The sequence below is a fragment of the Hermetia illucens genome, chromosome 2 (genome assembly GCF_905115235.1).
Source record: "Hermetia illucens chromosome 2, iHerIll2.2.curated.20191125, whole genome shotgun sequence".
Classification (NCBI taxonomy): domain Eukaryota; kingdom Metazoa; phylum Arthropoda; class Insecta; order Diptera; family Stratiomyidae; genus Hermetia; species Hermetia illucens.
Genome location: NC_051850.1, coordinates 154687028 through 154705051, shown reverse-complemented (window position 1 = coordinate 154705051; position 18024 = coordinate 154687028). Strand labels below are relative to the sequence as shown.

Here is an 18024-nt window from a genome sequence, read left to right as displayed (position 1 = left end):
TTTTGGCATGAATTTCAAAGTGCGTGAGTAAGGAGTCAAAACGTATGCACTTAAAGAGAGGCAGGACTCATTTTCGGAAACTACTCAACCTAAAAATCCGAAAAAATCAGGGTGGTGCGCTTAGATGAAATCTAGGCCTCAGAATATGTTCCATTCCGATATATGCTCAAATAAACTTACTAATAGTATATTACTGACTTTTAGAAATTTACTGAAAAAACTCCCTTAAATTCATCCTAGGATTATCAACTTGTAGAAATTGATTAAGAAACTCCCCTTAAGTTCATCCTAGGTATACTAAAGACCGACATAGAGGATAACCCCGTGCATACACATACCAAGTTTCCTGAAAATTCAACCATTAGTGTCAAAGTTATAGCAGTTCAAACTTATCAATTTCGTGCGAATTAACAGCATCCTAAGTCATCCAAATAAGATGCTGACGTCATAATTAATGAGAATAATTGACATCCGAGTGGAATATTAAAATTCCATTCAAGAAGAATCTAATTCCCCCCAGCCTGTGTTTATGTTTGATGTAGGTTAAATTCTTGGGATTTGCTAATAATATTAAACTCAGAGTGTGAAGCTTATGAGGTTGACTATTATCAATACAGGGGTTTCAATCAAATGATTTATTTAAATCGCTTTCTAAAAAATGCAACACGGACCTGTCGTGCACTCGTTGCTCCTCACATCTTTTTGTTTTTCTTCAGCCTTTGTCCCGTTCACAAGCGCGGTCGGCTGGTCGTTATCGGTTTCGTCATTTTATTTTATCAAATGCCTGATCAGGATGTAACGCGAGGCCTTTAAATCCCCATCGAGTGTATCAAGCCACCGTTGTTTCGGCCGGCCTTCTGGTTGCTTACCATTGACTTCGATGCTCAGACCAATAATGGTAAGTGAATTCTCGTTAGCGTGAATTACGTGACTACCCCATCGAAAATGCCTCTTTCGCAGTTTTTCCACGATCGGTGCAAACCCATATCAATCGCGGATATTCTCCTTTCAGACATGATCAAAACGTGCTACGCCACCAGTGCAATGCAACATCTTCGTCCCCATTACCGCAAGATGCCGTTCATTTTCTTTTATAGTCGGCCAACACTCAGAACTATAGAGAGCGGCATACGGACGACATTGCAGTAAATTTTAAATTTGAGAAGTTTGTTGCTACGTCGATCACAAAGAACACCAGTTGTGGAATGCAACTTCATTCAGGTTGCGTTAATGCGTGAAGTAATTTCAGTATACTCCTTACATAGGGAAACACAAAACTTTTTATACCTGAAGCGTCAAGCTTCCGGTTTTCCGACTTGTTTAATCATTTTCTCTGCAGACAGAAGGTGACAAATTCAGAACTTAGATCGGTCTGATTACTTAAAGACACCCCTTCATTGGTGTACAAATGAAGGATTTACATGCAGCCGAATCCACCAGCTTCCTAGATGTTTCAGGTAAATTGGATGCGTACAGTGGAAGATAATTTTAAATAACACTAAAAGGAATCATTTTTTATGTGACTTAAGTATATGTTATTCTTTTTGTTTTTCTTGTTAGTAACGAAGCAAACAGCGGGCTTAGTGTTACTGAAAGCGTAAAGCATCTTAAGATATATCTCTCATATTTGGTTTTTCAAACTAAAATTTTGACGTAGTTGCCGAAAAAGGACCATTCACCCAGTGCTCGTAAGCTTATTCCCACAAATAATACAATCTTGAAATTAACTTACGGAACCGGCTATAAACAAAATTTTCAATTTCTGTGAGTAAACTTTCGTTGGTTGATTTCGCATAATCGTTTTCCTCGTATCGATCTTCAAAAGGATTCTTGCTTTCCTCTTCGTACTGATACTCACGGCGACTCTGGTATAAATTCTCATTTCGATTATTACTTTCAGACTGACTTTGACTTTGACTTTGGCTTAAATCTTGATTGTTATCATTTTGACTAGCCTCATAGCGCCTATCGTACAAATCCTCATCGCGCTTATCAAATTGGTTTTGATTCTGATATTGATTACTGTCATCGTAGCTGTTATCATACTGTTCATGATAGGAGGGCTCAATTTGTTGTCTGTAGCTTTTTTGTTTGTCTTTGACTGTGGAAAAAGGGGGAGGTTAAAAAATTCCGGAACTTTACCGAGTTAAAACTAATCTTTATTTCAATCTTGAATGGACGCTACTGCTCGGTTGGATAATTTGGAAAAGCAATCTAAGTTTTACGAGTATTGTGGAGCCAAAGTGTTTTGGACAAAACAAGATTGAAGAACGCTTTTGTAGGTACATGTGTTCGGTTGTATTTGTGATTACAACTTACAAGCATTGTAGCTCGCGATATTCTCAAGAACACTGAATAATCCTCGAATCCGTTTCGAGTGTCCTAGAATAAGAAAGTGAACACATTAAAGGAATTTGTACGATATTTTTTATGGCTTTTGTTGAACTTATTTAACGTACTTAATGGGGATTATGATGAGTTAAGGGTGGATTACGAGAAGTATTGCTTTGTTTTGTTTTTATGCCGATCGATCCGCTCCTATTTGAACTCACCCTGAACTGACCAATAAATGCCTGCTCATAGCGAATTATCTCGAGGAAAACGATTTGACGATAAACTATAGCTTTCTCACAACTGATCTCTTCAAGTATAAAAATTTAAAAAAAAATGTGAAATATATTTTTCTCAGAACTCTCTTCCATAAATTTGTACCACATATTAGTTAAAAAAAGGTGTTAGAAAGGAAAAATTGAAAAAATATGAATATTAAGTATGTGCGACCCTAGCAGCGTAGATGTAGATGTTGGAAGAAATTTGTGATTTAGTAAAATGTGAAACGATAGCATAAAAAGTTGGCATAGTAGATAGAAGTGAAGATTATGAACAGATATTTCTCAAACCAATTGAAACTCTTACAAAATATAAGTGCGGAAACCATTTGTATTTACATAGCTTAGTGTTCTAGGTGTCACGCGTAATTCCACCTATAATAATTTATAAGATACTATATTTGCCCTCAGGTTAAGATTAGGGCAAATCCAAAATTGTTACGGAAAAACTCAATAAAATTATATTCAGTTCTCATACTCCACTCGAAGTTGGATCAAAGGGCCTAAAAAAGGTTCTTCTTTGGTAAATGCCTTTGGTCATTGTGGGGTTTTCACAAAGTTTTCGCAGATTTGTTTGGAAGTTTCTTCTTCGTGTGTAGTATCATCATTATCATAAACGGCACAACAACCGGTATCCGGTCTAGGCCTGCCGTAGTAAGGAAGACACCCCGGTTTTGCACCCAGGTCCACCAATTCGACATCCCTAAAAGCTGTCTGGTGTCCTCACCTACGCCATCGCTCCATTTCAGACAGGGTCTGCCTCGCCTTCTTTTGGTATGCAATATAGTCTGCGAAAGTTTCGTTTTATTTCTAACTGGCGGTTAGGGCCTGGCCTGCCGTGACATGTCATTTTCTGACACTGGCAACATACTTTCAATACTTCGTTACTTGTATCTTCTAATTTGCGTGGCTAAGGATTCGTGATTAGTTTCCTTAAGTAGTTGTTTAATATTTCTTTCGGGCAGAGTGTCCTATTGTTCGTAGGCGGGATGGAAGGATACTTCTTCTTCGATTATCATCATCTTTCTCGTTCTCTTTTAGTTAATGTTTACTTATTCTTGCCCACTTTGTAATGATCTTTCGCGCCTTGCTTTGTTATATTGTATGGAGATACGTTGACGTCTCACCTTTATTTACGAGTAAGATTCACAGGCGCCTTCTCCCAGCGAAGCAAGGGTTCCTAAATTTTATTCATATCCTACTTCGTAAAGAAGATTTCCCTAGCTTTTCCTTTGACAAGATCTTCGCATTTCTTGTTTTTGCCTTGAGACTTATCGTGTCGTCTTCTCGTGGAGGATTGCCTCCCAGAAGTGCTTAGGCCAGTATATAACTAGCTTATAAGTGCTGCATACCGAATTTCTGGAAAATGTTTTTCTCTACCTTCATGTGCAATGACAATCCCTTCCCTCATTTGTTGGAACATTTTTTTCTTTTTATCGGGGTATGGCAAAGGGTAAGATAAATTTCTGTAACTTAGTCCCCACTCTGCTTTCCGATCCCACGATCCGTGGCCAAAGCACAATGAATACGAGTAAGCGGATGTCGAAAGAAGTTAATTGCACACACACAATGTATACTGTCTCTCGTTTGCAAAAAGTTAGGACGTTTTACGTCGACGAGGTGGAGGGTATTTGACGTCATTCATAATTTGACCACAATTTTCGATTTCGGCTGTTAATTTTTGAATTTGTTTGTTTTTTAACTGACAAGTGCTAATTACTAATTAGTTTTGGATTCAGCAAGAGTCCAACATAAAATATACTCGCAGATAAATTGTCCGCTTACACCTAGAAGATCACTTCCAATGTTGAGCGTGCATTTAAGGGATTTATGGGCGATGATCAAAAGATGATCCTCTTTTGTCGAAGCCCATCAAGAGGGGAGAGCTATCACAAAAACCCAATAAGTGAGTTGAATTCGCCTTGAATGTCCTCCCGCAAATACTGAAGCTTCATTGAAATGCCCCGTCGACAGCGGCAGTTGCGAATGCGGCAAGGGGAGCCCTTTGAATACTTCAGTCTGTCGAAGCTAAAAATGAAAACAAACAAAAAATGTCTGTTCGGCCGCATGTGATCAGGAGAAAAGCTCCACGATGGATCATTTCTTCAATCGACACTTCCTTCGTCTTAGGTTTTCGTTAAGTGCGGCCAGGGGTCCTCTCCTTTCTTTGACATCCTCAAACCATAATAAGGTTTTGTGTAAAGAATGGAAGATGCCACTTGATACTTTGTGTGAGTTTGTGGAACTTAAGAAAAAGAAATAATGCAAACGAAAAAATAGACAAACATGAACAAAATTATAATATTCCTTTTCCGTGTTATTGGTTTGAGGAACTGAAGAGACTCACCATGGAAATTTATTTGGACCGTCAGGACGACTCATTGAGGCAAAACATTGCTAGACTGACTAAAATCAGCACAGTGCAGATGATTTATCGAAATTATGCCGTCCTCAGTAAAATACCCGTAGTTGAAATTCAGGAACTACTCTAGCAGAAACTGTCTATCTTATGCGGTCGAACCTAGCGAAAATTACTCTACAAGTATCCAGAATGCAACATACGCGAGGAACGAGAGAAATGCATCCACACAGTGGAGTTTTCGGGAACGGAAACAACAGATTATCGGGGTGCACTTTGAGGATTACTCGTACAGCAAAAAGAAACACGATGCAGGACCTCGGAGAAACAAGGCCTATTATTTGCTTATCAACCCTCTTGAAATTCAAAACATCCTATTTTAGTGGAGTCAATGCGCACCTTGAGATCAACAACATTCTATGCAAAGAACAGAAGGTATGCCGAGTTGGATCAATGCATGCAATGTCCAGAAATCAACCATTTTTTAAACATACTCGCCATTGCGAGGGTTTTCCACAAATTTTCCCACTATCCTACAACCAGACAGCACAACCAAAGCCCCTTATATTTTTGAGCAGGTTGCATCGTCGAGACAAACTGCTTAGTACTTGGTGTTAGGTACAATCTACCACCTACCAAAAATGTGCCAACTCGAAAAAAAATAATAGTTGATTAAAGAAAATATAAGGAATGTATGAAAATTAAAAATGCAAATAATAAATAGCATGAGCCAATCACGGGAACTTGTCCGGTTTACCGGTATAGCCGCAGGTAGTACTTGATAGTTGCGGTTGCAGCAATGAGCAATGAGCCACTGCGTCGGGAAATCAAAGAAATTTGACGTGTCGGCAAAGAGGTTGTAGTTCCCGTAATTTTGTTAGCTACAGGCATTGAACCAAAATCCCTCATGGCTTCCCTTGATGTCTTGGGACTTTGACACAGTCTGGCTTAAATGCTTGGCACTTAGTCCTAGTATCAGGTAAAATCTGGCATCTGTCGAGATTATAACTATCTATTATCTGCTCCAATTAAGTTAATAACATTTGTGCGGAAATTGACTAGAAACTCCTTTATGTTTATTGTATTGCAGCAATATAGACTATAGTATGAAGCTTGTTATCCCCAATTTTGATCAAAATTGTACTATTCCTAAGTTAAAGTGGCTCAAAGTTGTCTTTACCGTGTACATTTATTGCAACCCAAAGTATTGTACTAAATATCAATATCACACTAAAGTCAGTTAGAACGATCTTAATGGATAGCGGAGGATATACAACTATCTGAAATCTCACTCAATGTTTTTATTGAGTTTTTATCAAAATACTAATTACATGTGGTAAATATATGAATATACATACACTGAGCCTACTTTAATAAGGTTTAATGTCCTCTGGATTTCAGGATGTAGGAGTACGCATGGAACGAAATTAAGTGGTCTACGAATTCGTAAACAATGTGCGTGTTGATAAAATTTAAATAAAGTAGAATGCTTTAAGACGGTTTGGTTCAAAAATTTGAAGATAGTATTCGAAATTTTTTTGAATACGACTGGCATTTTTTAAGCAAGCCAGTAACTAACCCAATTTAGGAATTATCAATATTTAACAAAATTTCGTATAATATTTTCATCAAATTTCCATGTAGCACAGGTGAAAGTAACTATGATACAATGTTTTGTAAGATAAATTATATAATTTGGAAGAGAAGTATTTACTTTTATTACTGTTCCTTAATTCTGCACTTTACATAAACACAACACGCAATTACCTACTACTATTTATTAAAATATGTACATATGTACGAGTATAACTACCTTGCAATCATCTAAATTAGGTTTCATGATATAGTTAGATGGGAACATGTTAATTACAAAATTAGTGTAACAAGCCTAATAGAAGATAATTCCTAACTTTAAGTAGAAAACAACCACTTCATAGAGTAATGCATTTAGCCAAAAGTTGCAACATGGATTAAAATTGTAGACATTCGTAACATATGTATGTAGTTATAAAAATGCAAGATTGCATTCACATAATGTGACATACATACCATATTCGCTTGCACTATACAAAGTATTGTAGTTATTGGAGTATGTTGCATTATAATGATGTATTGCATTTAGGTGGACATTAGCCCAATTCGTGTAAACACTACATGGGTATCTACTATAAATCAACATTCCATTAAATATTCAAATGTGTTAACTTTAGGAAATGTATAATGGCAGAAGTAGTTAATTGAAGCTCTTACATTTGTGAATAATACAAAGAACTTTTAAATTTTTTCTTCCATATTGAAATCTATGCCAATTACGTGCCCTGATCAATCATTCTCCTATATTATTAGCCTCCATTCTACCTTTTTAATAATATGTACTTTAGTACTTTAGTACACCTAGTCTTTGAGAGAAAATAAGTTTTTAAATAAATTGATCAAGATGTTATATACATAGTTGCTAAATACTGGCTATCTAATAGATTCATATCTGAAAATCATAACCTGAAGGCAACAGCAAAGTTTAGTAATTATATCTATGCGATCAATTGAAAACGCTAGATATCTGCTAGACTGCACCAGAATTTGACCATTGCATATTAAAATTAAATATAAAGTAATAAAGTCTAACAGGGTAATGGGTACCGGAAGGAATTTGATGTTAGATTTGAACGAGGGAATACTACTAAAGGTTTGATTTCATATTTCCGAATGTTTGCATAAAGAAATATCTGACTGTCTGTGTTTCATGTCTGAGTCCTAATAAAAGTAAACAAGCTTAAAATGGGGAGTATTAAATATTTCGGTAAAAAGTTGGAAATATGTAATATATATAAACTTTCAGAATAGGGGGGTCCAAAACCGTGTACCAGAAAAGTGGCTAACAATGGTGTTTGATACTAATATACGAGTAGTTAATTATATAACCAAAGAAAGAATCTCAGCAATATTATGTATCTGCATCCTTAAAGGTTGATAAGAGATTGGCAAACGCCTTTTCGAGGCTAACTTCGATTTTATGTGGATTTGAAATTTAAACAAAATAGAGTGACAGTGATGGTCATGTACCGAAGAAAAGTAAGCATTGGTTGTAATATTTGAGCACGCAACTATCCAAGTAAAAAATGAATTCTGACTACATATCTGCTTTCTTTCTTACTTCCGTGCTCGTGCGGGGAGTTTGGCTTCTAGACGGTTATCCAACAAAACTTTGGCCTCTTCTTATCTACTTATTAGAATGTGTAATGTAAACGGTTTCATTTTCGGATCTCATGAAACCCTAGATCCTATTTGATGGTCATATCATAATATACGAGTATATTTCAAGCAAGAAATGGTAATTTGCCACTTTTTCTAATAATTGTAATCACAATGTTATGTATATCTCCATGCCAGTGTGTAATTAAGGGCATTTTACCTAAAGGATCGATGTAGGCAATGGAAAAGCATTTGAGTACGTAATGTTGAGAAATCGTGCGCGCTAATGTTTGTATTTTCTTTTATTTCCTATGAGCGTGATGCAATTCGGGCGACTGGTAATGCGAAACAAATACGAATTTTTTTTAAGGAAACAGGCGATCACCGTATGGAAGGAAGAGTTTGGGATCTTGCCATCGTCTGAATTTCGATTGTTAATTTTGTAAATTATGTCCATTTGAGATGGATAGAGGATGTGAAGGCGCCGTCTGTCAAGTTAAGAAAAGTATATGCCTTGAGCGGCAAGATGGAGAGTGAAGGAATAATTGTAATCCGTCTGGAAGAGAGGAATTACAAACGTTTAAATGAGGAATTGAGCTTATCGAGGGGCCGATTTTTGGTCTAAAATTCTAACTCAACATTTTTCACAGATTTTCCCTAAGAGCTCTTAACCGATTTTTTTTTATTTTTTTTTTATTATTTTGTTAAGGGAAAGTCGCACCGCGTCCTTGAAGAACTATTGTGCCCCTTTTACTGGTTATAGTGTACCTGTTGATCATAGTATCTCAAGCAGGCCAGTAACCGTTAGGAACTTTAGTATGTTCCCCACTTCCAGAAGTTTCAGCTTTGCATCTGGTATTAAGTGTTCTCCCAGATGTATCGACCTACTTTGCACAAGTGCTGGACACTGTCCCAGGACGTGCATAGAGGTTTCGTCCTCCTCCTCACAGAACCTGCAGGCAGTGTCCGTAGATATCCCTAGCTTCCCTAGGTGGTAGTTCAGCCGACAATGACCAGTGAGAATTCCCACTATGATTCGGAGGTTCTTTTTGGTGAGGTTTAAGCAATCCTTTGTGCGCATGGGTTCGTATCCCCCAATAAGCACCCTGGACTGCTCCATCCCTGGTAGGCCCGCCCAATTTAGTTCCCTCAACCGTTTTTCTTCGTTTCTTAGATTCATAGCCATGAAACCGTTTCCGATTCCACAGAAGGGTTCTGGCCCGTATAAAGGCATCCCTGCTCCCTTCTTGGCTAGTTCATCCGCTGCCTCATTGCCTTCCAGCCCAGCATGGCCTGGAACCCAAAGTATCCAGACCTTGTTGGACGAGCCGAGTGTATTCAGTCTCTCAAGGCATTCCCATACCAGTTTAGAGTTCACCTGGTTGAACCTAAGTGCCTTGATCGCTGCTTGGCTATCGGTGAGAATAGCTATGTTCTGCCCCCTGTAGTTCCTTTGCAGCTCTTAACCGATACGATATGCCCTTCTTCCTATCTTGCATGATTAATTAGGGTGAATCATTTGCTCAAATAAGCTTCGCATCTTATCGGTATTGATTTCTTCGTCCTTTCTTTTGTTGCTTTTTCAAAGTTTTGTGTGGAACAAAACCTTATTAGAATCGATTCAATGTCTGTCTCTGCGCATTTTTGTCTATCACACTCAATTTATTCGGAAGCGGCTAAACCAATTGCCACATCAAATTTGGTAAGAACTTGTGGTCTGTGAATCCCTTTATTTATAGCCAGTGACGCCATTTTGTGTTGAATTTAAGGTGGGGGTCCCCATATATGCGAAAGGAAGGTGCAGAATTCTTCTTCATAGAACATGGTCATGTGGGGTATCATATGAAAGGGCTCAATTAGTACTTTTCGAAACTATTTTTGATACTGGGTGAAATTTGGCGGAGTGAGTGCTCAAAATATGACCACCAAAAAGTGCAACAGGTCTCATTCTCAGAATCTACCTAACCGAAAATCTGAAAAAAGTCACAATCTAAACGAAACTAGGCCTCAAAATACATCCCGTTCCGATATCTGGATGAATAAAATTGATAATAGCATATTAACATATTTTAGAAATTTTGCCGGAAACCTCTTTTAAGTTCAGCTAGAAGCACAAAATTTGGCAGTGGTACAAGAGATATCATAAGGCAATTCTACTATTATTAACAAAGTTATAGAAGGTAAAATTTTTACATTTTATGTGAATTTTGGGCATTTAAACGTGTATGAAGTCATCATAACATATCAGTTTGTCAATACCAAAGCAAAGTGCGCTCATATGACTGAGTGGTCATGGTTCAAATCTCACTGGTGGCAGTGGAATTTGTATCGTGATTTGACGTCAGATACCAGTCGACTCAGCTGTGAATGAGTACCTGAGTCAAACCAGGGTAATAATCTCGGGCGACCGCAATCCTACAGGGTACTGTAATCCTGTAGTATACCGTTGCGGTCTTGAATCAAGTTCTCTAACACACTTCAAGGCCCTGATCCAATATGGATTGTTGCGCCAACGATTATTTTTATTATTATTTGAAAGGAGTTGTACCGGAGAAGGCAGCAATGGTTCAATAATTTGGAGAAAGGGCGCGGATCGTATGTATTGAGAGGTGGGGCAAGCGAAGGCGCGGAGAAAAAAAATACCACTTGGCACCTTACGGGCATGGTGGTTGTATTATAGTAAATATTTACATCGCTTCGAATTGGACTAGTTTCTCGAATGCTGTGCTACACCTCAATACCCGATGCATGTTACGTACCGGTGTTCGAGAACGGTAGATGAAAGTAGGGGGTTTAACAATGCCCTCAACGAAGCCTTCGTACCCTATAGTCGCGCGGGGATGAAGCCTAGGTCTGAAAAAAGTTGGAACGATGCGGAAGCAACAAGAGTCATGCGTAGAAATCCCGGACTCAACGTGCAATTTATCTGTGGAAATGTCTAACTTTAAATTCATACTCATTTTCCGCGAAATGTTGACCTGTGTTGCACAAATCAGGTCTGAAACAGTTTCCCTCAGATGATCGAAATGTTGGAAACTCGTGGTTCATTTGAGGGCTTATTCAGTGAAATGTCTCTCAGACGTGAACTTCATTTTCCAGAAGAACTAAGTCTATCACACGAAGCAGATGAATTTCGTACTTGTGTGTGTTTATGTGTCGTAAGTAAGATCACATGGAGAAAATCTGAGCCCGGGGTGAAAATTATGAAATTGAATAATTAATCCACTTTTAGTCTCTCGGCCTGGGTGATTCCCACTCCTTCTTTCGCCCCTTTAAGTAGGTCCACCTCAAAATATTCTTTTCGATTTTTAGATCCTATTTTTTAAGGAGTTGTCAATTTTTTCCTGGGAGCGCGATGAGGCACCGATTTATGCATTCTACAGTTAACAAATGTGTACCACTGGATATTTCGGGTTGCTTATCTCAACAACGCGGATGAAATAGGGCCTAATATTGCAATTTTTAACGTTCAAAGTGTCAATTTTCCAGAGGTAGACCTAATAAACGAAGGAAGGAAAGAAGATGATTCTTCGCAGTAGTCCTGAAGTTTTCGATTGAGTATGGACTGAAATGCCTGCCACAGTTTTCATCCCAGACTCGGAATGTCTACCTCCGGTTCTGAAAGGGAATGACTGGGAAGTGTATTCAGATTATCAGTGGCGATGTGAAGACGTTTTTCATTCATTAACCAAATTTTCGGACGTGATCCTCTAAGAGTTCAGCAAGTATAATAGTTCAATGTGACTTCATACTATTGGGTAGGGTCATCAGTTCTCTTATTTTAGGAACTTTTAAGTGGGCCTGTACATTTCATTTGTACCTGATAATTGGCGGTATCTTTACTTTTTAGATGGAGAGAGGGGACCACTTTGTCATAATTTCCATTTGCGTAATCCAATATTACGCATCCTTGTCGCCTTTATTACGGCTTCGATACGCGATGCAGACTGTTCACCTTTATTGTTGCCATTGCTGTTACCAGCCTCAGCTATCTACTTATATTTCGGTCATAGGGCTTAAATGTGAGGAAACTTATATATACTTTCACCGAAGCTGTTCAGCTCTTTAAGTAACTTTTTTACACAATAGGGCGTAGTAAAAAAGTGAAAAGGACCCACACAGGTTACACAACTCTAGATTTCGTTTTATATAGTATTTTCTAATGTCACACCAGCATTTTTAATATGATGCATAACAGCATAGATGGATCCCGCATATACAATATTTTGCATGAATATATGCGACATATTTGCATAGGCTTGAATAGAAAGTTGAGAGCGGCCTTAAGTGACCATTAAACATTTTGACGCAAAATCTAAGACAACACTTCAAACTGATGAAGTATTATCAGATGCAGCACAAATTGTGAAATCGATTTTGATAAATATCAAATTGAAATCCATCTCAATATCCAATATGAAATCTTTAAAATATCACAAAGCAATTCGAATTTAAAATATAAATCGCAACATCTCCAACGCAATCAAAATCGATTTTTTGCCTGTGTTTCATCACATCTCTGCCCTACCACAAACTCCATGAGGAATCCCAGGAAAGCAATTGCAATTAAAATCTGATATGTTGAACTAAATGCTTCATCCAAAACAAATTGGATACAAAACAAGCTCAGAAATTATCTGGGTGCTCCTATCAATTTCACTTTTCAGAAAACCTTAATTTGCACACACATGAACTTGTATATACGCCATCAATCATTACGGGGAAAAATCGTGAATTCTAATTTGATCATTTCAATGAAATCCTATTTCAAGTTGCAGACCGCAGCAATTAATAATTGTCGTAATGATGACAAAGTGGAGGTACTCCGCAACATGACGTCTAATGGCGGTTTAATTATGATGAGATTAAAATACAATTATGAGTATATGGGGCGCACAGGAGAGCATAAGTCTAGAGGGAGGTTAACCCTCCAGTGGATATCCTAAATGCTGCAGTAGACTCTTCATCGAAGTTGGGTCAATGTCTCTTACCGAAGATAACAATTTTGTGGTAAGCTTAGGTTAGTAATCTGTCCTAAGGGAGAGTACCAGCTTTGGAATGAGTAGAATCAAGGTCTGATGTGCATCACCGTAAAAACTAGTTCAAGGATGAAGGCACATTTCAGCTCAGCCGAACAAGTTCGCCAGGGGGTTAACAATTCAGGCCGACTCCCACAGCACATATACATGCATAGGTATTGTCGCCCCTCTGTTCACATCCCAGAGTAGCCTTATTTCATATCATCTCAAGTGAAATAATCATTTGAATGAATGATTCGTGTGCGAGCTCTGTACCGTGGTCGTATTTAAGTGGAAATATTTTCCACTCCACAGGGTCCCCAGCCAAACTGAAAAGCGACGATTGCCATCGGATCCTAGAAGTCTGATCAAACTGCAATTAGAGACACTTGAATGGACGTTTCGGTACTTGGATGTGATTTTTGAAGTGTCATTAAGATTAGAGATTTTTCGCAATTGAATTTTTATGATTTCTGGTGGCACCAGGGTATGAGGTTTTCGCAACTTATGAACTTAAGTGGGTTTTGATATCGTCTTTTGAGGAGTTGCTACTAATTACGGATTTCAGTTGAATGCCAATATTATCAATTTGTAACAATTTACCAACATATATTGTTACCATCCATTTTTGGGGGGCAAATTATAATTGTATCTAGATAAGATATCTCATCTGATAGGAGCAACCTTGTCAGCTTTGGCACAGTTTCACTTACCACATTCAATTCTCAACGTTTTCAAAGGATATCACAAGCTATGTTTCTATATATTTACTGATATATAGCATTTCCGCTCAAATTAAGAATATTCCATATGAAATTGATAATTTTCCAAATCGAATCAACGGCTTTCTAAACAAAATTCTCATTTTTCCACATCAAATTCACGGCTCACCTTTCATGGATCGTTTGTATTGTAAACTAAGTAATAATTTAATCCAGTTTATTCGATTTGGAAAATTGTCAATTTTATCTAGAATGTATAGTAGTTACTTTGAGGTGAAAATGCTATATATCAGTGCCACAATATAGTGAACCGTTTGAGATACTGAAAGACGATATATAGCACTTTTATCTCAAATTAATGACACTCCAGACGAAATTAACAATTTTCCAAATCAAATTAACATCTTCCTAAGTCAAATTTACAAGATCAAATAATTACATAATCAAAAAAAAACTATGTATGAAAGATGGGGGTGTAATTAGCTTTCATACTTTATTTTTTCGATAACTTGATTTGGAAAGATATTAATTTCATCTGAAAAGTGTTAACTTTATTTGGAAAGTGAATTTGAACTGGAAAAGTGTCAATTTGGTATGTTAAGCGGTTAATTTGCTTTGAAAAATTGTTAATTTCATCTGGGTTGTCGTTAATTTGAGGTGGAAATGCAATATGTATACAGCGATTTGGATGGTTACATCTCATTTTTACTATTTTTAGCATAGACAGGGATACACGTAAATGAGGTAATTTTGAAATTCGGAAATATATAAACGAACATTTTGAATTTTTAGGTATGTATGATTGGAAAAACTAGTATCGGGAGCTCCTCACATGAGAAAAGTGTAAACTTGTTCATACTTGAAGCGTTCACCTTCTGATTTCCTCACTTGCTAGTACCATTCATTTTGCCCACTTTGTCCCTGTCGCTAAAGGATACTAAGAGAATATAAATCAGGGGTATATTAGTTCATTCTAAAACCAATTGATGGTGTCACTGCCTTTTCTAGTGACATTTCCTGGACATCATGGATGCTAGTGAGTAATGAAATTATCAGATTTTGTAGAACATTCCCCTTCTTCCTGGTTGCCACACAAGAAAGCTAGTGCTATTATAAGTGACTTTGCTTTTCTCGAAGGTTATTTAGTAGTTGAAAAAGACCAGTACGGACCAGTATCGATGACACTTGATATCCAAATTACTTTAATAAGAACTGATATAAACACAGTTGCTGCCAATAGTGAACGGCAGAATTTGTGCCTGTGAAGATGGATAGACTAGGAAATGCAAAGTGAAGTGAATGTTAAGAGATTTTCCAAACTAAAATCATTGAAAATGTTTTACCGACAGTAAACGGGCATGAATGCCTTTGGGATGAATAGCTGCCAAGTAATCATAACTAATTAGTCTTCTTCTGAAACAGGTTTAATTCATGACCGTATTCGTCATAACAGTAGCGGTTTATAATGAGCGCAAAGGTGATATTCATACTAGTGAAAGCAAAGTCTATATAACGTCTCTCGCATGGCAGAGGCGGACGCCTCAAATGCTGTTTGCAGAGTAGCATGGCCGAAAACGGTTAAGGATCTTGCTTGCTCCGTCTCCATCGAAGTAGTCAGCCAACCAAAAAATTATTACGCATTTGACCAAGAAAAAGAATAGTTCCCGCACTACAACGAAGGAGTAAGCAGCTTGTTAAATTAGTACAGTCCGCCCTTAAGTAACATAGATAATGAATTCAGGACGACTCCATGCTCTAACAAGAAGCCTTTAACATAGTTAAGGAGCACTGCGTCCAAATTATAAAGCGCAACTAGATACAACGAAGAAGTAGGTAGTTCATCAGATTAGCACAGCCCGCTATTAAGTAGATAATAGGTTCAGAACCACTCTACACCCAAAAAACTCAGACTCAGTTAAGGTGCACCGCGTCCAAATTAGAAGCAGCAACTCGATTAGATGTGTGTATTTTCAAGGCCACCATGAAACTTATACAGGGGATTACTCAGGTAGAACACTTATCACTTAAAATAACCCCCTAAAACGCAGGACCCCATAGGGCTCCGGTCTCCATGGTACTGGATGGATACGGCTTAGTGCCAAGATTTACTCTAATTCTTTTTTGATTTAGGTTTAATCATCCTCATGGGTTAGAATTTTTCGATGCAAGCAAATGAAAAACAGTTAAAGGGGGGCAAATGAAATAAAAAAAATCAAATGTGTATAATCGTGTCCTTCGAAGAAAACAAGTCCATTGTAATGCAAGAGAAAAATATTTTGAAACCCTCCCTTGTTGATCAACTAATGGTCCCAAAAAGAAGGTAGGACATAAGCAACAACAAGTTGGAAACCGGAAGCTCGGAAAACTCGGTATAAAAGGTTTTGTTGATCCTTCATGTAATAATATTTATACATTTATACATATCCCGCAGTGTATATACGGTGAATGTACTCGAAATTCAATTCGATGTGGTAGTGACATTTTTTCTCTTGGGAAGTACCAATTTGACGCAGAAGAGACAACTTTGTTCTACTATAACTTTGTCAATAATAGTATGATTTCCACCAAACTTTCCAATATGTTGCCCAATTTTAATGGAAATGCAAATTTTACGGGTCTAGGATGAACTTAAGGAGGGTTCGGAGTAAATTTTAAAAATATATAAATATAATATTATTAACTTTATTTTATTATGGATGCGGTATGAAGGGTTTTTCGAAGTCGAAATGTCATATAAAGGGATCATCATGATTCTTTCCGATTTTTCTGGTCGGTTGTTTCTGAGAATGGCCCCTTAATTTAAGTGACTCCTTTATAACCACCTCATTTCCCCTTTACACAATCGGTTTTAAAACTAAGACCTGATTTGGAAGGTACTAATTGAGACTTCATTTAATGTTCCACATGGCTATATCCGGTGAAAAAAAAATGTACACCACTCTTTTGTATACCTGGAGACCCCTGTAAGTTCCGTCCAGAAGGATGTATCTCACAGTTTCTGAGGAAATTACGTATGATAGGTAGGCAGACAGACGGACCGACAGGCAGACAAACAGACAGCAAACCTTAAAAGGGCTATATTTTAATGGTGTAAGAATCGGGAAAAATTACAATGTTATATATTCTAAATCAACAAAATATACTATCTTCATCTGACTTTTTGAAAACGGGGTGCCAAATGTTTTTCAATTTTCTCGGTCCAATGTTGGGCGCCATTGTTATAAACTTCGGAGGTTAAATGCATGTATATGTTCTGCGTGTATTCTGTTACACGGTTGACATACCTTCCTTTTAACGGGTTTCACGAATAAAAACATGGAGAAATATTGGAGAATCACCATTGTTTCAATACTGCCGGATAACATAATGCACAACTAATTCCTCCTATCTATAAACCTATCATATACCTTCTGACTTGTATGACGCTGAGTTTTCCGGAAGCGCCCGAATAGACTACGATAAGCCGCAAATTTTTCACAATTCTGTTTAAAGAATTATTTTCAGATGGTGCATAAATTTGAGAATAGTAGACGGACACATAGTGCTGTGTGCGTTTCCAATGTGCTACGATAAATGAGAACTTCCGAAGCATCGCAACTGACCAATTAATAACGAAAGTTGGATTTATTCATTAATTTCAGCAAAGCATGGTTCGTTAGCTTTTCGACGTTTACTGTCCAAGTGGATTATGTAAGCTGCAAATGCTACCAAGATTTAAGAAAAAGGCTTACTCATGGAAAGCTTCAATTGACAGCAACGGAAATAACAATATCAACCTATTTTATCACCTCTCTCTCAGATTTAGAGAAGGGCGCAAATGAAACTGGTCTGCGGATACATACAACATAACCGAGGCTCTGACAGGTCAGCGTACTATTCATATTTGCATTAAGGAGTAGGCATTGGTGGCGTATACCTGTGCAACGTGTACTAACAGGCTAACGGCAAGTCGAGAATTTGGGCGCTACATTTCTTTATATGATACTATACAGGAGCAACACATGGAAAGTGACAACCACTGTTATTCGAAAGCTCCAAATGTTAGTCAATATTTGTCTTTATTGCAACCAATGAGTAGATTATCCTAGAGCTATATAGTGAAGATCAGTTAAAGAGAAGTGTAA

The 18024-nt window shown here is 37.5% G+C and overlaps 1 protein-coding gene across 4 annotated transcripts in view; it reads right to left on the bottom strand.

Moving 5' to 3' along the window:
- The window catches only part of LOC119648100 (macrophage mannose receptor 1), a 268613-nt gene that overhangs the window by 69367 nt on the left and 181222 nt on the right, over window positions 1-18024 (bottom strand). The window contains exons 2-3 of one of the 4 annotated variants that reach the window (XM_038049601.1): window positions 2320-2382; window positions 1733-2101 (exon numbers count right to left, since the gene is read on the bottom strand). The exons of the other annotated variants lie outside the window; for them this stretch is intronic. Coding sequence (XP_037905529.1) covers window positions 1733-2101; window positions 2320-2382 — 432 coding nt within the window. The remainder of the gene's footprint in view (window positions 1-1732; window positions 2102-2319; window positions 2383-18024) is intronic. 4 annotated transcript variants of the gene reach the window in all.